We start from the raw sequence: 22,694 nt of genomic DNA on the forward strand, positions 1-22,694 counted from the left end.
TCAAAATCATTTTGGCAATTTCCAAGAGAAGCCAATGTGGATCTTGGCTAATTGGTTGTGGAGGGGTGGTGGAAATGGAATCAAGTATCCAAAAATAGAAGGAAATTCTCTCCCTAATTCACACTGAAACCAACCAGGAAAAGTATTTCTTCTCCAACTGGTTCACTTGAAAACAATAGACATTCTTCCTGCCACCGGCTCCTCCATCCTTCCTTTCCTTCCCTCCCTCATTTCCTTCCCCACCATCGCCCCCCTTCACTTCCAACATTGCTTTCCAAAGTTAGGTTAAAACTGCACTTTCAGTAATGTTGATTTTCCTAGTATAGCTCCACCGGGACTCCCACTTCTTGTCCCGGGGAGGCATCTTTCTCGAGTGCATACAGATGATTGCTTTATAAAATATTTTTAAGCCTTGACAGCTCTCCGAGAGAGAAGCCTGTTGCTAGGAGAGTGCATTGGCTTTCAATTTCTCTTGACCTTTAAGGAAAAGTAATTTGAAGTTTGGTGTTTATTCTCTGCCTCCACAGAGGTCTTGGGGAATAGGGTGGTATCGCGTTATCAGTTTTGTTACTTCCAGCTTACTGCTTCTCAAGCCTGGCTGTTATTCTGTGACTTGTAAGTAGAGTATCATGCCTCTCCTTTTCTCCTGGCAAAAGAGTCCAGTGACATGACAGTCCAGTGAAGGAAGAGGAAATCTATCCTCTGGGCTTAATACTGATGGCACAGGGATGCATGGTGCATGGAGCCTGGACCCCAAGACCCAGCATTTCCACACCATCTTCACCAGTGTAAAATGTCATATGTTCAGCTCTTTTGAGCTCTTAAAGAGCATCCAGGCCAACCTCCTCACTTGGCATGGGGCAAACAGAATCCTAGAGGGCACAGGGCCTCCTAGTACATTACGACCTACCAGCATGGTAGTGTGATAGAATGGAAAGCACATGGACTTAGCACTGGGCACACTGAACTTTGAACTTCAGCTCTGTCACTTACTTCCTGTACTACTTTGGATATGAGCCTCCCTTGGTCTCAGCCTCAGTTTCCTTATCTCTAAAATGAGAACCATAAAAATATCACCATTGATAGATCACTTATGTGCAGGCACTTTACATATTTTAGTTCAATTTTTACAACCATACTCTGACAGAGGTACTGTTATCACTCCAATGTTCAGATGAGGAAAGGAGAGGACAGAGGAGTAATAACCTTTCCTGAGGTCACAAAGAAGAGTGCAAATTGTGATGCTGGTGTCTGACTGTACATTGGGGTCAGCAAACTTGGCTGCTGGGCTGAATCTGGCCTACTATTTCTGAAGAGTTTTATTGAGATATAATTTGTATACTATATAATTCATATTTTTAAAGTGTATTCACTAGTTTTTAGTATATTCAGATTTGCATATTCACCACCACTATCAATTCTCATCATCCTAAAGAAAGAAACCCTGCACCTCTTTGCTGTAGAATCATAGAACTTCTCTGTACATACATTACTGAATACATGCAGAGAAAATGGCCGAGGATATAGATAGATATAGATAGTGACCTGTCTGTCGATTTATTATAAGGAATTGGCTTATGTCATTGTGGAGGCTGACAACTCCCAAGATCCGCTGTTGGCCCAAGTTCCAGTCCAGGGTGGGAGAAGACCAATCAATGTCTTCGCTGATGCACGTGTGCTCAGTGAACAGTGGAGATAATTGTCATGCAAAACAAACAAACAAAAAAACAAACACACACGCACAAAAAACAAACAAACACCTATTTGAGAAAATTAACCCCAAACTGCACGTGAAGGCCGTTTGCTCGTCCCTGAGGAACCCCAGTGTTCCCCGGGGCTCCCTCACACCTTGTCTAAGAGGAGGAGATCTGGGATCTGAGCCTTAAGGATGGATGAACAGCCACTGAGCAGACAGGCGGTTATTGGGTGTGGGAGAGGATGCACCGGGCAGAGCGAGCAGAGCTGCCCAAAGTCCAGAGAGGTGCAAAAATGTGTTTGCAAATAGGCCCAACCGGGCGCTGTTCGGTTTTACCGAGATGCTTGCCGCCGTGGCCCTTCCCTGAGCCGCCTCCGAGCCTCCGTCTCTTCAGAATCCGGGCCGCAGGCGCCACCTGGTGGTGGTCTCTGATACCAACAGCCGAAGCAACCAGCGGGAGTAAGAGCTGCCTCCTCCCCTCTCCGCAAACGGTTCCTTCCTGTCGCTTTCCCCAGAAATGGACTTGCTGTAAAAGTGACAGAACAACAATTAAGGAACATTTTTTATTAAAAAATTACATTTTCCCAGTAATCTTCAAAACCATGAGTTCTTATTGTAGAAAATTTGGAAAATACAGAAAAGAATAAAGAAAGAAAGTAAGTCACCCTAATTCCACCAACCGGAATAACCACTAATAATAACCATTAGCATATTGGCATATTTGCCTTTAGTGCTTCCCTCTGCATACAGTTTTCACATAGCTGAGGATTAATGTGTCTATATTTATGGATAAATGCATAGACATATATGGGGACTCAGTTATATTCAAACCCATTGTATATTTTTGTGCACAAGGTCTTGGTGTGGGGGCTAGTGTGGGTATTGGGAGCTGGGTACTCATCTCAGAATACCCTGAGTTCGAATGCTGTCTTTGCTTTTAGTAGCTCTGTGACTCAGGCAAGTGACTTCCCTGAGTAACCATTTTCTTTACCACCTGTAATGTGATTAACAAGGACTTAACCAGGGCTGTTGTGAAGATTAAATGACATCGCTAAGTATGTAAAAGGCTTAGCACAATGCCTGGGGCAGAAGGGTTTCTCACTGATAATAGATCACCACAGAAAGCTTAGTCTGCCTTTCTGATTCATATAAATCTCTAGAAATGGGATGGATTTCTGGGTCTAAGGATTTGAAGAGCCTCAATGTTGATAGAGTTTGCTAAAATTGAGAGGAAAATTTCAACTGAGATCTCGTGTCTCCAGCACCACAGCTGTTCTCATTTGCCTCCGTATTCTTCCAGGCCCTGTTTACACAGAACAGTTTTTAAGCATTGTAATTACAATGCTTGCACCAGTTTGCTTTGTTACATCATCCACCTTTTCCTAAGTGGCTAACGTGCTCATCCACAGCACCTGCTATAGGTTGCTTAACTCTTTCCTTATCATTGAAGAGCTGTGCAGATTAACTTCCCATTCATTCATTTGTTTATTCAATAAATGTTGAATATCTACTGTCTGCAAGGCACTGAACTAGGCAATGGGATGCGGTGGCCACCAGAACAATACACTCCTTACTTCTGCCACTTGGACCCGGCTAGCGAGACAGACCATTACAAGTAAACAAACAAGACAACTCTCCCTGGAAGCTTTGGGGAGTGCTGTGAAGGAAAAGGAGGGACCTCCTTTTTTATACATTTTTATATCATTTGGAGTAGGCCTGGCCCCTAATTATAACCTGCTCTTTTCTCCCCAGCTTCTCTTTGAGAAGTCCCATATGGGGTTGGACTTTCCACTAACACAATCTTGGTTTCCTGAGAAATCAGAGCTCACCGTGGTGTTCAGAGACTTGACCTGGAGCTTAAAGGGCCTTGTTTGATGTTCTCTTTTCCCCAGAGGCCTGTGATTAAAGTAGCCCGATCTATTTCCTGGTACTTGAAAAGGCTAATGATTATTCCCTTCTTAAATCAACTTGTACCACTCCTTTCCTCCCTTCGCGCTCAACACAGGACCTTCCCTAGCCCAGGGAGCCTTTGAACCAATTGGCAAAGGTGCCTCCTTATGGTGGACAAAGCCTCAGTGGGTAAATCCTTATGGGCAGAGCACAAGCTGGGCTTCAGTCCTTTTGGGGCCCCTTGTTCACCTGTGTGACTGTACATGGCAGCCCTGCCCACAGCCTCTGGAATGGCCACCTCACCTATTTCCTATCTACCTGATTCTTACTCCATCTTGAAGACTCAGATTATATTCTCTCTCTTAGAGTAATTCTTATCTAGCTTTCTAATTCACAGTAAATTCTCCATTCCTTGAACTCTTAAATAATTTTTTTGCTCTTTGCCTCATTTGGCACTTAATTTTATACTGACTAGTGAAGCCTCTTGTTTTCCTCTCTTGCATCATCATTTCATCATTGTATCTCTGTATATGTATCATTTACACCAAGCGCTGAAGGAGAAGTAGGCAGAGATCTAGAGAAAGGGTGTTCTTGGCAGAGGAAGGGCATGTGCAAAGCCCCTGAGGCAGAAGATTTTTGTGGTGCAAGTCCAAAATAAGTATCTCCACATGGAATGGCCTTTCCAACAGATTTGACAAGTGAAATGAAAACAGGTTAATTATGCATTCATACTGCTTTCTGAGGTGATATGAGATGAATCAGACCAGACATGTTCCTTCCAGACTAATGGAGCACACTAAGATAATTTCTGTACGGTGTGGCAGACAGACCATGGTGGAGGGTTACATGCACATTAGTAGAAAGGTAGAGAGAGTAACTATGTCTGCCTGTGGGCATGGAGGAAAGCTTGGAGATGGAGTCATCTGAGTGAATCCTGATTTAGGAGTTTTCCAGTCAGAAACACAAAGGAAGGAGAAGTCCAGACTGAGGGAACAATGTGTTCAAAGGCATGGAGCCCGGGAGAAGAGGATGATTTCAGAGAATGATCGTCAGGAAGGGTCTATTAGGACAATTAACATGCTTGGACTTTATCTGAAGATGGAGGGAGACCAGAGTAGGCTTCTAAGCAGGAGAGTGGAAGGTCTGGTTGCAGTGTGGGAAGTGGCTGGGACGTGGTGGAAAATGGAGGCAAGGGTACACATGAGGGGCTGGCGCATTGGCCCGGGACAAAGGCCTGAACTGGAACAATGAGAAAGATGGGAGATACATTTCAAATGTAAAACTTAGCAAGACTTGGAAATGGACCGGTTTAAGAATAAAGGTGGTGAGCCTTGCTGAGACCAGGGATGCCAGGAGGAGGAGAAACAGGATTTGAGGGGGTAGGCTAGTGTAGAGAGATTGGGGGGTGCTGAGGGCTTCTCCATGGTACCATGGACAGCTCCAAGGACCTCCAGAGGCCTGGGAAAGGCTACCTTGGCTTCCTTAGAATCAGGGAAGGAGCTAATTTAACACGCAGACTCCAGGCCCATCCAGATGTTCTGCATCAAATTCTCTGGGTTTGGGGTTCTGGAGCTTGCATTTTAAATAAGCACCCTAGGTAACTTACGTGCAGATGGTCTGACTGAAATAAAGTCAGGGTGGGCTCAAGAGGAAGAAGTGAGAGCGCCCTCTGCTGCTAAAAAGTGGGGTTTGGCCCTCGAGTATAATGAGCGTTTAAAGGCAGTTGATTTAACCTGGCCTCAAACAAACAAGAGACCTGGAAAATGAGTGAGAAAGAGGGGTCACCTTACTTGATAACTTCTGTGTCCCTTCACCCTATAGTGCAGTGTGTAGCAAAGTTTGCCAGTCTGCAGTTATGGTTACTGTCTACAGTCTGGGGTGCTGTTACCTTCCCAACTGCCTTCCCTAAAAGCCAAATGTGGCCCTGTAAGGTGAGGGGCCACTCCTTGGATTGGCTTTAAAAATATATGTCAACCTAAAAGAATTGAAAGCAGGGACTTGAAAAGTATTTGTGAGCCCATGTTCATAGTAGAAGTAGTCACAATAGCCAACAGGTGGAAACAGACCAAATCAATGGACATTTTCCAGTGATGGATGAATGGATAAAGGCAATGTGGTAGATACGTAAAATGGAACATTATTCAGCCTTACGAAGGCGTGAAATCCTGAGACGCCCTACAACATGAGCCATGAAAGTATTATGCTGGGCTAGATAAGCTAGGTGCAAAAGGATACAGAGTGCATGATTCCGCATATGTAAGGTCCCTAGAGTAGTCAAATCCAGACAGAAAGAATGGCAGTTGCCAGGAGCTGGGGGAGGGAGAATGGGGAGTTGAGGTTTAATGGGTATAGAGCTTGAATTTGAGAAGTTGGAAAAGTTCGGAAGTGGATGTTGGTGGTGACTTTTGCACAACCATATTAGTATCATGGAACTGTACACCTAAAAATGGTTAAAGGGGTATCGTTTATGTTATGTTTATTTTACACACACAAAAAAAATCTGACCTATTAAAAGCAGAGGTTAATGCCCTCCACTTGGCTGGGAAGCTGCGGGGCTTCTCCAGGCTTCCGCATCCCACCGGAGCTCTCAGAACCGCCTGCGGCTCTCCTAGGACTAGCAGGGTGTTTCCTCAAACGGACAGCTGCTCCCCGAGGGCCTGGGCTTGCCAAGCCCGTCGTCAGACAGGCGCGCCCGGAGGGTGGGGCTCCCTGGAAGGCTGCGCCTTCTCCTGCAGACGGCGTGACCCCGGCGGGTGTGCACGGGAGTGGGGAAGGCGGGCCTCTCGTCTGGGACTTTGTGTCTCTTCCAAGTCCCCAGGCTTAGGAGCCCCGCAAGTCTTCAACACCGTTCTACCCTCCATCTACCTCACCTCTAGGCTCCCAAGTTCTGTGCACTCAGAAACAGCTCGTCTCGGGGGGGCGGGCCGGCGCGGCTTTCCGCCCTCTTCCAAGATGGCCACCGCCGCCTCAGTGGCAGGCCTGGTCACGTGGACCCTGTAGCTCACGAGGTCGCTGAGGATTGGACGGCGATTGTCCCCTCTCGGGCTCTGTCCTGAGGCGGCGCCAGCCCTTGTCAACCGAAGCCTGAGCGATCATGGCAACGGGTTCGGACAGGGAGCGCTTGGCAGCGGCGGCAGTTCGCCCGCAGGCCGGGGCGCCGGAGCGGCGGCGGCGGCGGCGGCACTGGCGCCGGCAGAGGCCCTGAGCGCCATGCAGCGGGGCAGCTCCGAGAGGGAGCTAGCAGCCCGGTGGGAGGAGGAGGCGGTGGCCTCGGACAAGGCGCCGGCGGAGCAGGTCCTCTTGGACGCGGGCGCTGCCGGGGAGCCGGAGCGCAAGACGGCGGAGGAACGGTGCAAGGACCCGGCCCGGGCGCAGCCCCGCGCGGCCGAGGAGGGGGACACCCGTGTGGCCCCGCGGCCGCCGCCCACGCTGCGGCCCAAGACGAAGCCGGCGCCGGCGCGGGGGCTCTGCCCGCACGGGAACCCCAGGAGCAAGGGCTCAAGCTGCAAGCGTTGCTCGGGCCGCAGGGCCGACCAGTCCTGCACACTGAGGCCCGTCACTGTGGACAGCTCCAAGGCCAGGACCTCCCTGGATGCCCTGAAGATAAGCATCCGCCAGCTCAAGTGGAAGGAGGTGAGACCCGGCCCGGCCGCGTGGGCACAGGGGGGTGGACAGGACCATCTCAGAGGAGCCAGCACGGCCCAGGCCAGGTCTGAGGGTGAACTCCCGCGGTGCGCCACGCTCAACCTGCTTGTCAGCCGCAAACTGCTCATCCTTCAAGGCCCAGCCCCCAGGTCACTTTCTCCCGGAAGGCTTTCAGCCCCCTCCCGATCAAGTTAGCCACTCCTTAACTCTGGGCCCCCTACACCTCTGTGGTCCCCAGCCATTGGCACTTGCCTCCCCACGTGGTAGATATTTGTTTATATATATGTCTCCCAAGCCAACTTGTGAGTCCCTGGGGCTGGGACCCTCTCTTTCATTTTCTTCATTTAAGTTATAATCTGTTTAAAGCTTACTGTGCGTCTCTTGGGCAGTTTGCACTTTGGAGGAAGACATACATAGTGTCTCATCCTGTCGCTTAGCTGTGCGGCTTTGAGCAAGTTACCTCAACTCAAGCCAATTTTCTCCTCTGTAAAGCGAGGCCAACAATATCTCTCTCATAGTTCCGTTAGTCTGAGAAGACTCACAGCCTATTGTGTAGCACAGTGGGCAGTCAGTGGTAATCTCACCACCCTCCCCTCCCTCTCTTCATCACCGTTACCATCATCAGTATTAGGGCAGTTACCTTATTTTGTGTTCTAGGGCGTGATATATAGCAGGTGTCAGGAAGTGGTGGATGAAAGGGTGAATGAAGAAATGGATTATTCATTCCTGAACCCATGTTAGACCTGGTGGGTGCTGGGACGCAGCACCAACAACATCCAGAGGTGTCTGTTGGAGTTGGCTGAGTGGAAAGCCATTTGAGTTTATTTGCAGCTTCTAAGGCTATTTTAACACTCTTCCAGGAGTGTCAGGATTGTAATGAGGAGAGTCGGGCCTAGAGACAGACCCCGATGGAACAGGCAAGGTGGGCACTCAGGTACTCAGCTCTGTGCCTTGGCTAGGGAAGATGTTCAGGAACAGCTTTATGGAGTTGGATCATGCAGAGATGGCCACAGAAAGGACTGATGAGGTCAGAGGGTTGGTGTCCCAGCAGGAGGGAATCATGTGGTCTGGAGGGAAGTCAGGAAGCAGGCAGCACAGGCTTCCAGGTAGGTAGGGGTTAGCCACTGGGGAGTCTGACTCCAGGTGTCGGTCCCCAGCCTTGGGACTTGGGATTCCACTGAGGACTTTCATACCTAGGAATCCTGGAGAAAGTGAGGGAGGATTCCCAGTTCTGAACAGGGTTCCAGGTCAAGGCCAGAGATAAGAGGACCAGAATAAGATCAAGTTGGAGAACTTGTCAGTGCCATGATACTATGGCCCTATGCGTAGCTTAGTTCTGTCCTGAGAGAGACGTGAAGCTGGCTAGGTTATGAGGTGGATGGTCTCAGCCACCACCAGCATACATGCTGGCCCGCTCAGTCCGTAAGTGTTCACTGTGGATGCTGGGCCCTGGGAATCAAAGATGCCTAAGCTGTAACCTTTACCCTCAAGGATCTTTATCAGAAAGGATAAAACACAAGTAAAGGAATCATTACCGTACTTAAAGGCCTCCACTGCTGCTTCCTGAAGTGCTCTTTTCCCAGTTACTTGCATGGCTTACTCTGTCACTTTGGATCTGTGATCAAATGCTGCTTCCTCAGAGCGGCTTCCCCATGATCCCTTCCCCAGACCCCTGTTCTCCTTCCTTCCTTCCTTCCTTCCTCCCTCCCTCCCTCTTTTTTTCCGTAGCACTAGACTCTACTTGACATGCTATTGTGTATTATGTGGCTCATTAGAATGTAAGCTCCATGTGAGCAGAGGCTCTGTTTTATTTACTGCTGTGTCCTCAGGTGCTTGGTACATAGAGGGTGCTCAATAAATGTTGTTGAATGGATGAATACATTATATGATGACTGTTTCTCTCTGTATGTGAAAAGGTATTAGTGTTATGGGAGGTAGAGAATCTCGGGGAGGGCTTCCTGGAGGAGAGAGGCTGAGCTGAGTTCTGAGCACTGAGAAGGAGGAGTTATTTAGGGGCCATTGGCTTTGGGTTCCTGGTAGGGGGAGTAGAATGGGCACAGTAGAGGTACGTTCAGGGCTTTGCCCGTGATTCACTATGCTTGGGTCATAGACTGGGGGGTGGAATAGTAGAGGGCTGAGGCTGGAAAAATGAGCAGGGGTCAGACTGTGGTTATGAGGTGGGATGTAGATTTGTTTATGGAAGGCTGTGTGGTCCACTACAGAATTTTAGGTTCTTCTCTTTATCGGCTATGCTGCTTTGGCAAATGAGTTAAACTCTTTAGGCCTCAGTTTGCCTATCTGTCAAATGGTATGGGTTGATCTAGTTCAGTGAATCCCAGTCCCTCTTCTGCTGCGGCTACATGATGGTGATGTTAGTCTCCCTGAGTCCCTGGCTCTGGAGAACCTGGTGGGGTGGGCAGTTTCCAGGGCACAACCTGTGACCTCCCCGGCCACCCCCAGTGCTGCCTTTCTCTCCCACTCTGGAAACACATTGACACATACGTGGAGGTGCTCGTTCTAGTGTATTTTAAAACAAATTCACTTATAACAATAGGACTTTACTATCAGATGTGTGATTATTTGCTTAATGTCACTCATCCCTATTAGTCTGTGAGGTCCTCAGAACAGGAGTAGCATCTGACTTGTGGCATATCATAGGTGTTCAATAAATATTCACCAAATGAATGAATGAAATATTTTCAACAGAGCTCACATCTCACATCTTGACACTCTAAAATGCGAAGTTTGAAGAGTGCCAGGTAAACTTTAAAGTTCTTTCCAGTTTTAAATTATGATTATGATATTTTTAGTCTTAGTACAAAGTTGTATGACAAGTAACATATATATAAACCAGGTCAGACAGAGTGCAAACACAGCCTCTCTAGGCCCCAGTTTCCCCATCTGTTACAGGACTGTGTTAGACAAGGTCATCTAATGCTCAGCACTGACATTCTAGGAGCATGGATATCCCCTGGGGGCTGGGGCCCAAGGCATTTAGCTCAGTGTCTCTTGCATGTAACCCACAGGATTTGGGAGTCCCAGTTGGCTGGCTTTGGCAGGGGTGGGCGGATAGCCCAGGTAAGAAATAAGGTCGTGAACACCAACCAGGGTGAAAGCTGTCTGTCTCCTTTTGTGAGTGCATACTGAGGGGTGGCACACGGTCCCCTGCGCAGGGCAGCACTGAGGCAGCCCATGCATCCAGACGTGTGCTGGGCTGCAGGGCACACATGCATTTAACAATAACGATGAACAACAACTGTACATGGTCCTTACCCTGTGCCAGACACTCTTCTAAGTGCTTTACACATACACACTGATTTAATTCTCCCAACAACCCAATAAAATGCCTGATTGTCTGCATTTTACAGAGGAGGAAATTGAAGTACACAGAGGGTAACTTTTTGGTGGTCATTGGTTAGTAAGTGACAGAATTGGCATTTGAAACAGGTGTTATTCCTTTTGAAACCAGCCTTCAATTCTGTCCTCTCCCCACTGCTTCCTTCTGGGTAAAGATATGAATAGGATTCACTCTTTGCCCTCCAGCAACTCCCAGTGTCGAGGGACAGACCTGCACACAGACAGTTATAGTCCAGGATGGGAGCTGAGCAAGGAAAGGACATTCCATACAGAGTAGGCACAGAGGCAGTGAGTGTGTATCAGGTTTTATATGCAGGATGGGGTGATGGCAACTTAGGGAGTGTGTGGGAGAGCGGAAAGAGATGAAGAGGGAGCCAGATCATAGCGGACACACCAAGAAGCTTGCACTTGTGAATCTGATACCAGATTCTTGCCATATATAGACCGAGCCTCCCTTGCCCACTCTCTCCCAGTCCCAGGCAAACCACGCCAACTCTCTGATGATTCAGTTTTCAGTCATATCCACTCTGGTCAGGTCTAATTCAGCTGTGTCCACAATGTTAAATGTGTTTCTCAGAGGAAAATTCACAAATGTTAGCTCTGGAAACTTGTAGGTAAGATGAAAGTTTATTTTAGAATAGCAAAATCCTGTTTGCAGAGTCACCACTGAAGTTGCAACATGAAGGAGAGAGAAGGTTCCTGGCTCAGAGTAGATGCTCAATAAATATTTATGAAATTGGATGGTTGTCTCCAATTGTGTTGAGCCTCTGTCCCCATCCCCTGTGTGTTCTTTTGCAGTTTTGACACTCATTAAAGAAAACCTTAGGGAAAAGACGCCATGGAGAATAGAATAGATGCCACTGTTGCCATGAGCTGCTCTCCTTGGAGAGGCATGTTGTGTATATGTGCACAGTGGTGCCATGGACACCAGCTAACGTGAGCAAGGGTGCTGAGAGATTGGACAGTGGACCCTTGTTGATAATAGCTTGTGTAAGTCCCTGTCCCAGAATCTGTTACAGTGTGAGCTCTTTGTTTCAGAGATTCACAATCATCTGTTGTTTTCTGAAACTTTTCCAGCCTTTCTTCAGAATATGTATACACTTCTTACATTGTCCAACTTAAAATTTGTATTAGTTACAGCTTATTAGATACCTATTTTTCCCTAGGCATCACCAAGTGCTTTATGCTCATTAAAAACTATATCAAACATCTACTATGGGTTATTTAATCCATATAGCAAACTTCTGAAGTAGATCCTATTATGAACAAATTTAGATTTACACATGAGGAAACTGAGGTTTAGGGAGAGGTTGGTACAGGGCTAGCCCAAGGCCACACAGGTAACAAGTGGCAGAGCCATCCAGGGCCTGTGCTTGCAGCCAGATACAATCCTATCCTTCGTCTTCTTCGCTCTAATCCTTTGCTAAAATCTATCCTGCCAAGAGTTACTCGTTTTTATTATTCCCAGATAACAACTGAAGAAAATTAGGTAGGTACAGCAAGAGTGAGAGAGTCAGGGGCCAAACAGAAGACTGCCGTGTTCCAAAGCCCGCTTGTCAGTGTGTTTTATAATTCTCCACTTCTTAACCCTCCATTCATCTGACTCATGACTCTCAGATGACAGTGGAGTCGCTCAGAACCAGGAGAGCGATATTGCAAATAGGACTTTGAATAAAACACATTGAAATACAGCCTGCCTGGCAGAGGGGGCATTTGGTGTCCGTACCGTCCAAATCCTGTCGTGCTGCTGCCCTCGGAGGAGAAGTGACTTGGGTCCCATCTGACCAGCTGAGTTGCCTCGCTCCCCACCGGATGTGAGCCCGCTGTATGAACTGCCAGGTCTCCAGTTCCTTCTGGAAGAAGGCAGAGGAGGAAATGAAAAATTAGATAGTTTAACCTTACCTCCCTTTCTCATTTCAGTGATAGTCATTGTGCTTTACGTTCCATTGTTTTGAAAACAGCATTACATTTAAGAATGGTTTATATACTACTCCCATCAAATGTGTTCCTTCAACAGACGTTATTTTAACGCCTGGTCCACCAGAAGTTTTCCTTCGCAAGCTGGTCATACCATAAAAATCGCCATTCACCTCCACTGTCATTTGAACAATACAGTAAGTGCACTAGCTTTATGATTCCACGCTAACACCTTAAACAGTCCTTTGAAAGATAATAAATTCCACAGGCTCCTATAGCCACTACAATATTAAACTTTTGGTTTTTTAGCAGGTATTGTAATTACTAGAGCTGCTTTCCATGTTTATAGAAATGCGCACTCTAGTGTAAATTGCCTCAATTTTGGCAGCAGTCTGAATTCTGGTTTTGTATGAGCAGAAGTTGAGTGCAAAAATCCAATCATACATTTTATATTTATTTTTAATCTATTCCTTGAAAAGAACACATTATAAAAGTAATTGGCCACTTTTTAAGTGCCTTCTTGAGAGGCGAAGTGTTGTGTCCTGGAGCTGGCATGGACTTTGGATTCAGACAGATGAGCTAATATCTTTGCTGCTAACTACCTGTGTGAACAACCCAACTGTCTACTGAGTATAGAACCCTTCTGAGTCTCAGTTTCTTCTGTAGCAAGTGATGCCTACCTTGCAGGATTTTTGTGGTTTAAATGATGGAGTGTATGTAAATTGCCTTAACCCAGTGCTTGGCACATGATTGGTATTCAGTATGTGTTCATTTTCCTTCTACTGAGTAATTACAGACATTGGTTTTTTCATCTACTTTTTTTTTGTCCTTTTTTTCCCTTCTATTAAAGTATCATCTGTATATAATCTTATGTTGGTTTCAAATGTACAACACAGTGGTTCAGCAGTTACCCATATTATTAAATCCTCACCCCCCTCTAGTGCAGTTACTATCAACAGAAGATGTTACAGAATCATTGACTATATTTCTCCGTGCTGTACTACTGTCCCCGTGACCAATTTATCCTGTGATTGTGTTGATCTACTTTTTTAAAAACTAGAAAAAAAACTTACAGAATTTAATCTTCATATACAGGTTACTGGCTAATCAGAACAGATATGACTTGTTCATCTGAATCATTTAATAAGTATTTTGAGACCTACTTTGTGCCAGACTACATTTGGGCTCTTGGGATACAGCAGATAGCAAATACACACAAAGGCCTCTGGGAGATAAGGAAATCGCATTTTGAACAAATGTCAGTGTGCTGTAGTCCAGGTTGGAAATTTTAAAAATAACACTGATTTAAAGTTCTTTTAGATCAATTACCCTTTAAAGGTTTTGTGAGTTTAATTGAATTTCTTAAAGCCTCCATTCTGGAGTTGTTACCTATCTCATACTTTGTTGTATTAATTATTAAATATATTGCCACTGGAAACTTACTTTAGCTATTTGACTTTACAGTCAGAACTGAGGTGTGGATGTGAATATACCCATTAACTGCATGGAAGAGGTGCAGGTTTCCTGGGCTGATTCCTTTACCCTTTCATCCCTAGGCAGCCTTCCCCTGATTCTGGAAAGATCCTAGCCAGACAGGGGTTTGAATCCTGTTGGCTGTGTGACCCCGCCCAAGTTGCTTTACCTCTCTGAGCCAAAAGTTCCTCATTTCTAAGAACGAGCATAAAATAATTGGTAGGGTTGTTGTGAGGATTAAATAAAAAGAATAAAGTGCCTGGTGGTTACAGTAGGAATATGTGTTGGTTTGGCTTTCTCTCTGATGAATTTCTATGGCATTGTAATTAAATTTTATAAAAGAAAATTGGTGGTGTGAACAGGCAAATAACCTTGCTAGTACTTGAGTTAGTTTTGAACCCTTCTTTTCCTTGTGGTTGTTCCTTTGCAGCCGACTTATGTCCCTGTGATTCTCTGCAAAGGTCATTGTTCTGCTGGAGAGAACAATGATCTTGTTTCTCTATTCCAGATGGACTAACATCTCTCTCTCCATGCCACATTGTCATGCTTTGCTTTTACAGCTGTCTCAACTGCCATTTGTATGCATATTTGTTTCCCTGACTGTGTCTGAACCCTTATCTAGTAATTTTTATAAATGCCTCCTAGGTCCGAGCAGGCATTTTTGATGCTCCTTCTCTTCCCCCATCTATGCCATCTGGATTAAACCTTCTCATCTTTATTGGAGCTGCACGAACAGAGCAATTTGTCTCCTGCACTGTTATCCCTTAGGTAGAGTGTTACTTTTCCAAGAGGTCCTTCAGGGCATCTGCCTAGAACTTTTATGAAGGCCACTTTTCATATTTTACTCTTTATGCTCATAGGGAGATTTTATTTCTCTTATGTCAGAGCTGTGGTGTATTGGAATTTTAAAAAGCAACAATGGAACATTTTCTGGGCATCTTAAATTTTTTACAATTACCTCGGTCAGTTTCCAAAAACAATATATGTTTATAAAAATGTGTGCAGTTCCCAAATATATAAAATAAGCCCCAACTCCCTACTTGCCCAACCTTCCCCTCTAACTCTTCTCCACAATTACAGTTTGGTATGTATTGTCCCAGATTTTTTTTTCTTATTCTTATATGTATCAGGATAACCACAGTGTGCTATAGTACAATTATATATAGTATCTATGTATATGTAGCACAATATAGCAACCACAAAATATCAGTGGCTTAATATAGCAAAAGTTGATTTCTTGCTCATACTTTGGGGTTCAATGTGAACTGGCAGGGGTAGGGGGCCAGGGAGCTCTCACCACCTTGGTTATTCAGAGACCCAGGCTTCCTGTGCAACACCTGCTCCAGCGAGTCACTGAGGGGAAGGGAACATGCTAAATTGTACTCTGGCCTTTAAGACTTCACCTAGAAGTGGCTCTGCTCACATGGCATCCGCCAAAGTGTGACATGGCAGGGCTAACCTCAGAAGGCTTGGGGATGTGCAGTCCTACCATGAGGGAGCAAACAGGCGAATCAGAACATCCGGTGAACTGTGCCGATGACCAGCACGGTATAAATCACAGGTAACAGGAAATACATATATATTGTGTATAAATATAAACAAAAACAATTTTATTTTAAATTCGGGAGTAGCAGAATATGTGTAGTGTTTCGCCATTGCTTTTTTTGGAATGAAGTATAGTTGATATCCAGTCTCTACACTGGTTTCAAGTGGCTTGTGCCTTTTCAGTATCTTGTGGACATCTTTCTCTGTTAGTATGTATAGGTTCATTTCATTTTAACAACAATCTAATAGCCCATTTTATGGATGTATACCACCACAAAATTCATTGATGGATACCGCTCCCATATTTTTTCTTTGCTTTTACAGAGAAAGGTGCAGTAAACATCACTGTTCAGACATTAAGTGTTTACTTGTGCAAATACTTCTGTAGGATAAGTTCCTGGGAATTGTTGGGCTAAAGGGTATATGCACTTTATATTTTGGCAGTTACTGTCAAATTGCCACCAGCAGTGCTGAGAATGCCTGTCTTCTCACATCTTCTCCAATACTGTATCCTATTAATCTTCTAAATCTTTGCAGTACTTTTATCTTTAAGTGTGTTCTTTTAATCTACTTTTCTCTGCTTGTTAACAGGGTTGGGCTTTTATATGTTTATTAGTCATTTATACTTTGTACCACTTCATCTGTGAAGTGCCTAAATGTATTCTTTGTTCATTTATCTTTGGGTTGCTTGTATTTTGTTTGTGTTTATGTTTTTCTTGCGACTATTATGGAGTGTTACTTTCCTTTTTTTTTGAAAGCCCTGACAGGTGCTGATAGCCCTTCCCCCATATCTATTCTCCCCTTCATCCATGGACATAGAATCTTTAGCTGGGTAAAGAACTGCCAAGAATAAAGGTGTTTCCCAGCTTCTCTGCAGATACGTGTGACCATGTGACTAAGTTTGGACTGATAATATAAAAATGGAAATGTCACATAGAAGCTCTCAGGAATCCTTGAAAAGCAGCAGAAGCATGTCCTTCCCACTGTCTGCCCTTCCCTCCAACATGCTGCTTGGAGCATGAGATGCCACCATCTTGGACTATGAGGTTGAGGGCTACACCCTGGGGTTAGCAGAGCAGAGCTCAAAAGAGCCTGAGTCCCTGAGGACCTCATAGGTCAGAGCCACCATTCCTGCTCTGATGACTTACCTCTGTATATATATATATATTTTTTTTCAGCAAGTTTATTTTTTATTTTTTTATTTTGGTATCATTTTATTTTGGTATCATCTATAATTACATGAAGAACATTATGATTACTAGGCTCCCCCCTTCACCAAGTCCCCCCGACATACCCCTTTACAGTCACTATTATGGAGAGTTACTTTTTGTCTCTATGTATTGTGAGTCTTTTCCCCTGTTAATTAAACATCTAATAGATAATCACTTGCCTTGCATAGTCTACATTATTATAATTGAAAATTTTTTCCTCCCTATTTACCAAAAACAGTCTTTAGCTATTACTGACTTGTTAACTTAAGTGGGTAGAAGAATCACACAATTCGATCTTCAGGTGCTGTTAAACTTCCAGTGAATTAACAGGCTGTGGGGAGAGCCTTAGATTCTTAGAGTTCCATGGGACTAGATATTTCATGTGGAACTTTCCCATACATTAATCCGAGCTGGTTTGCCCTCTGTGTTGTCAGTCTGGCAGACTTCATTATTTCTGTTTTTCAGAAGTCAGTGTGGTATGGAGCAAGATTTGGTTTGAATCCTCACCACTCATGAGTTCTGTCATGTGGGGCATCATGAGACTTGTCGCACAGGTTGTTGTCCCATCTTAATAGCACATATAACCTATATACCAAAGCCAGTGCACAGTAAATTGGATGTGCCCCAACTCCCCTACTCTTCAGAGGTGTTAAATGACACAGAGCTCAGAACAAGAGGACAGGTCTCTTGCTTCTCGGACCAGGTCCTGTTCCGTGAACCACACTGCTCACTGAAGTGGAGTATGATTTCCTGGCCCTTTAGAAATAAGACCATCAGAAACTACTTAATTTAAATCATTCAGTGCAGGATTGTGCTTTGAGCCTGACCGTTAGTTTTATTTAAAAAGCACATTTATCACCTTAAGTGATCCTTGTACATTGTTTAAAATATTAAACATTTGGAAAAAATAGGAAAAAACCAATACCATCAGTGAGATACAATGACTATTTTCACTTTGAAACATTTCATTCCAGCATTCCTTTAAGCATGAATTTCTGTTTTCCAAAGCCGATACATTATGTGAATGTTAATGTTTTACAGGGATGATACCTTTTTATTATGTTAACATTAATTCCCACCTTATAATTTCAACGTTTTTCCATGCTATGCAGACTTTTCAAAAATATCATTTCAATTGTTACAAAATATTTCATTCAGTGAAATGTATTTCATTGTTTATTTTCATGGTAAGTGTTTAGATCGATTCCTCTATGAAGCATTTTCTGGAGTGCATTTAACCCATATTTCATATTATTTTCTTGATATAACTTTGCAGAAACGATACTCTTCGGTTAAAGGACATGTATATTTTCAGGCTTTTGGAATGTATTGCCAAATTGCTTTCCAAAAAAGCTGTAGCAATCTATACTTGACAGTTTGGACTTCCTGTAAGTACTTCTGAAGATTATGACAAATATTGGGGAAGACAGTGAACTAAATGAATCTTTTCCCTGTCTTTACCAGTTCCAATTCTAATAATCAGTGTCTATTCAAAGCAGGGCATTTTGATACGGCTATTTAGTGTAGCCATCATGTCTAAATTGAAATAACCATATCAAAATGTAAAGCCACTTTAAAAAAAATTTTATTTTGGTATCATTATTCTACAATTACATTATGTTTACTAGGCTCCCCCCTTCACCAAGTCCCCCTCACATACCCCTTCACAGTCACTGTCCATCAGTGTAGTAAGATGGTAAAGCCACTTTTAAATGTTCAAATAATATATTCAGTAGACATGCTTGACTCTCTAAGCTTGACCCTCTCCCCACATCTGATCCCTTGCCCCATCCCTGATATACCCCTGGGGTACGGTTCTAACATTTCACATATAGTTGGGTAATGAAACTGCTGAAATGATAGGTTATTTCTTAGGTTTTGTCAAATTTATCAAAATATCTCGTGTAAAAAAAAAGGACACATTAAGAGCTATATTGAAATGTCATGTGCCATCATTAGCCATTAGGGAGATGAAAACAAACACCACAGTGAAATACCACTTTGTACCTACAGGGATGTCTATAATAAAAGAGACAATAGTGAGTGTTGGCGAGGATGTGGAGAAACTGGAGCCCTCATACACTCGTTGTGGGCATGTAAAGTGGTACAGCCATTTGAAAAACAGTTTGGCAGTTCCTCAAAATGTTAAATGCAGAATTACTACCTCCCAGCAATTCACTCCTAGGTAGATACCTAAGAGAAATGAAGACATCTATCTACCAAAAAACATAGACACCAGTGTTTATAGTAGCATTATTCACAGTGGGCAAAAGTGGAAACAACCAAATGCCCATCAGCTGATGAGTGAATAAAATGTGGTACACAACCCCAGAGCAGAATACTATTCGGCCATAAAAGGGAATGAGGTACTGATAATGCCACCACATGCATGAGCCCTGAAAAGATGTTATGTGAAAGAAGCCAGCTGCAAAGACCACATATTATGTGATTCCATTTATGTGAAATATTCAGAATAGGGAAATCTATACAGAGAAAGTCGATTAGTAGCTGCCTAGAGCTGGGGGTGGGGAGGTAAGGCGTGACTGCTGGTGGGGACAGGATGTCTTTTTGGGTGATGAGAATGTCCTTAAATTGATGGGATGGTTGTATGACTCTATGATTATACTAAAAACTGTTGAATTGTACACTTTAAATGGGTGAATTGTACAGTACATGAATGATCTTTCAATAAAGATGTTGAAAAAATGCCAAATGCTTATCCAGTTCTCATCATTGACCAGAACTCATCTCCTAGGTAACTGGAAATATGATTCAGGAACTCAAATCAGCCCAGTGCCCCTGTTGTTAATTCTGCATTACTGTATTGCCTGTTATTATTGCTACGTCAGCTTCGTGGACACCTGTATCTAATGTCCTGTCCTGGTGGCACAGAGCAGTGGCAGCTGTGACAGCACTCCAGATTTTCATTGTTAAGAGGGAGTTTTGTTTTTTGTGGGGTAAATTTGAATATTGCCTGAAGAATAAAGTTCAGACTCTTTAGAAAGGCTCATATGAAGCCTTCCACGACCTGAGATGCTGTAATAGCACAGTGGTTGAAAGCCTGGGCTTTGGAGCCATACAGATATGGGTTTGAAACAACTCACTATGTAACACTGGGAAAACTTTACTTGGAGCCTCAGTTTCTTTACGTATAGAGCAAGCATAATACAGCCATACCTCATGGAGTTGTTGGCTGCCAGTGTAAAAAGATACAACAATGTAAACTACTTAGCGTAGAATACCTGGTACATAGTAAAGACTCAGTTGAGTATTTTTTATTAACTTGTAGCCCTAAGCCTCTCTACACTTAGCTTACATATTCCCTACATTGAGCTTCATCCGCTACCAACGCCACGTTGCGGGAGTTCCTTTGAGCCTTTGGGCTGTGCCATTCTTCTTTGCCCATTCATGTTCCTTCTTACAGTGCTCCCTTCCTTCCTTTGGCTGACTCACATCTCCTTCAAGGAGCACTCATGACTCCTCTTTGTCATAAGTCTTCCCTGATACCCCCGGCCCCCATCGTAGTCTAGGCTAAGTGAACCCTTCCTTGGTTACTAATAGTATTTAATAGGGATCTCAATTTGATTAGTTTTTCCATAGACGCAAGCAACTTTGGTTTATTGATCATCTCCGTTGTATCTTTGTTTTCTATTTCATGACTTTCTACTCTTTATTATTAATTTTCTTCTGCTTGTTGAGGCTTATTTTGTTATTTTTCTGACTCTAAGTTGGATGCTTAGCCTATCATCTTTTCTAATAAAAGCATTTAAGACTACAAACTTGCCCCTAAGTACTGCTTTACCTGCGCTCACAAGTTTTGCTATGTAGCATTTAAAAAAATCATCTTTGAGTTCTCTGTATTTTGTATTTTCATGGAGATTTCTTCTTTGGCCCATGAGTTATTTAGATTGTGGGTTTTTTAGAGTTTCTAAACATGAGATTATTTCTATTTATCTTTTTATTATTAATTTCTATCTTAATAGCGTTATGGTTAGGGGATGTTCTTTATTTATTTACTTCTCTTCTTTCCTCCCTCTCATCTGCCCTCCCTCCTCACTTTTTTTTCCTTTTTTTTTTTGCTTTATAGGTGAATTCATGGTCATATTCTGTGTGTGCTTAAAAAGAGTATATGTTCTCCAGTTATTGAATGCAGTATTTTATATTTGTATATTAGATTAACTTGTGGATTGTGTTATATAAACCTTATAGCCCTAATATTTTTGTCTGACCCAGTAGTAACTACTTAAAGAGTCATATTAACATTTCCCTTGATGATTATGGATTTTACATCCTTTGAATTGATTTTTTTCTTTTCCTATTCCCCATATACTAGTTTGGAAGCTATACATTCTATTTTTATTCTTCTAGTGATTACCCTAGAACATTTAATATGTGTATAATTTCACAAAGTCTGAAGTTGGCATCTTTACTCTCCTCTTAACAACACAAGGATCTTAGGGTGCTTTCATTTTGGTTGCATGCTTTTGCAGTCTCCTCCTGACTTACATGCTTTTGTTGTCCAATATTTTAGTTCTATCTTATCTTATCCTTTCTTTGAATTTCACAAATTAGATATTATTACTATCATACAAAATCTCAATGTATTTTAGCATTACCCACATGTTCACCATTTTCTTTCTTTATTATTCTGTTTTACAACTCAGTCCTTTCTTCTAGGACCATTTTTCTTTCTTCTGGAAGTAATCTTTTAGAAGTTCCTTTAGATAGGGACTATTTGTAATAAACTCTATCAGTTTTTATATGTCCCAAGTGACCTTCATTTTGCCTCCATTTATGAAAGATGGTGTTGCTGAATGTATAGTGCTAAGTTGATAGTTAGGTGATCTCAGCACTTTGAGGACATGCCCCTGTTTACTCACTCCCATTTTTGCTGTTGAGAAGTCAGTTCTCAGTCTACTTATCTTTTCTTTTTTGGCTGGTAAAGCATCTTTCCCTTCTGGCTGCTTTTAAAATCCTCTCTTTGTCTTAGATGTCTTCAGTGTCCTATGACTTTCTAGGTGAGGATTTCTTTTTATTCTGCTCAAGGTTTGTTGGGACTTGTCTCTGCAGTTTGGTATCTTCTGTCAATTCTGGAAAATGCTCACCTGTTTTCTCTTTCAGTATTGTCTCTCACCCAGTCCTTCTCATCTCTCTTCTTGGAATTATGATGTAGATGTTTGCTAGACCTTTTTTGATAGTAAGCTTGTGTTTCTTGGAACTTCCATCTCTGGTCAGCCCAGCCTGGTATCCCCGGTCTGGACACCTGAGTTTCCTCTGACACCTGAGTTTCAAGTAAGGATTTTCAACTTGTGCTGGTGCCTCAGGGGGCTGTACTAACCTAGAACCTTTAAACTAAATGTTTGGTCTTAGGCTTTTAGGTTTCAGGTGTAAGAATTCTGACTCCAGACCTGCATCAGGAAGGTGTTATGGTTAGGCAGCCTGAGGGGAGACTTTTTTCCTTCTCTTTCCCCTCCCCTGAGCCAAGGCCGAGACAAGACAGGTTTTCTCCCAGTTTGCCCTCTGAGGATGGGGCCTTGCAGAGGGCCTGGCTTGATTTGGGAGTTTCTGATCTGCTGTTTGGCTTGCCAGCAGGCATTCAGGCCACATGCAGGGGTGGGACCGCTGCCTGTGTACAGAGAAGATGATTACACTTGCCTTTTAAAAAGATCACTCTGGTTGCCCTATGGGGAATGCATTAGAGTTGCAGAGTGGAGGCAGAGGTGAGTGAGGATGCCATCTATTATAGACCTCCGGAGAGATGGCGCTGCCTGGGACAGTGTGGTGCTGGGTGGCAAGGTTATTGATTGAGATGGTCTGTCTCTTCCCCTAGGCGCTAAGATATTCAGTAGCAGGGAACTTGTCTTCTTTATCTTTTAGTCCTTCAATGCCTGGCACAGAGAAGGCATTCTGCGAATGTTAATTAAATAGAACTGTGAGTTCAGTAATGGTTCTAGTGCTGT

At 43.6% G+C, this 22,694-nt stretch overlaps 1 protein-coding gene across 12 annotated transcripts in view; it reads left to right on the plus strand.

The window, feature by feature from the left end:
* Positions 1-6,630: 6,630 nt before the first annotated feature.
* TTLL11 (tubulin tyrosine ligase like 11) overlaps positions 6,631-22,694 on the plus strand; it is a 228,343-nt gene continuing 212,279 nt past the window's right edge. For 4 of the 12 annotated variants that reach the window (XR_012126450.1, XM_037022245.2, XM_073225251.1 and 1 more), the window contains exon 1: positions 6,631-7,219. Coding sequence is in view for 7 of the 12 variants with exons in the window: in XM_037022245.2 (XP_036878140.2) it covers positions 6,797-7,219 (423 nt within the window). In the remaining 5 variants the exon portion in view is untranslated. The remainder of the gene's footprint in view (positions 7,220-22,694) is intronic. The other 8 variants (XR_012126448.1, XR_005062352.2, XR_012126449.1 and 5 more) reach the window with 3 other exon arrangements.

This window comes from Manis javanica, chromosome 2, assembly GCF_040802235.1.
Source record: "Manis javanica isolate MJ-LG chromosome 2, MJ_LKY, whole genome shotgun sequence".
Classification (NCBI taxonomy): domain Eukaryota; kingdom Metazoa; phylum Chordata; class Mammalia; order Pholidota; family Manidae; genus Manis; species Manis javanica.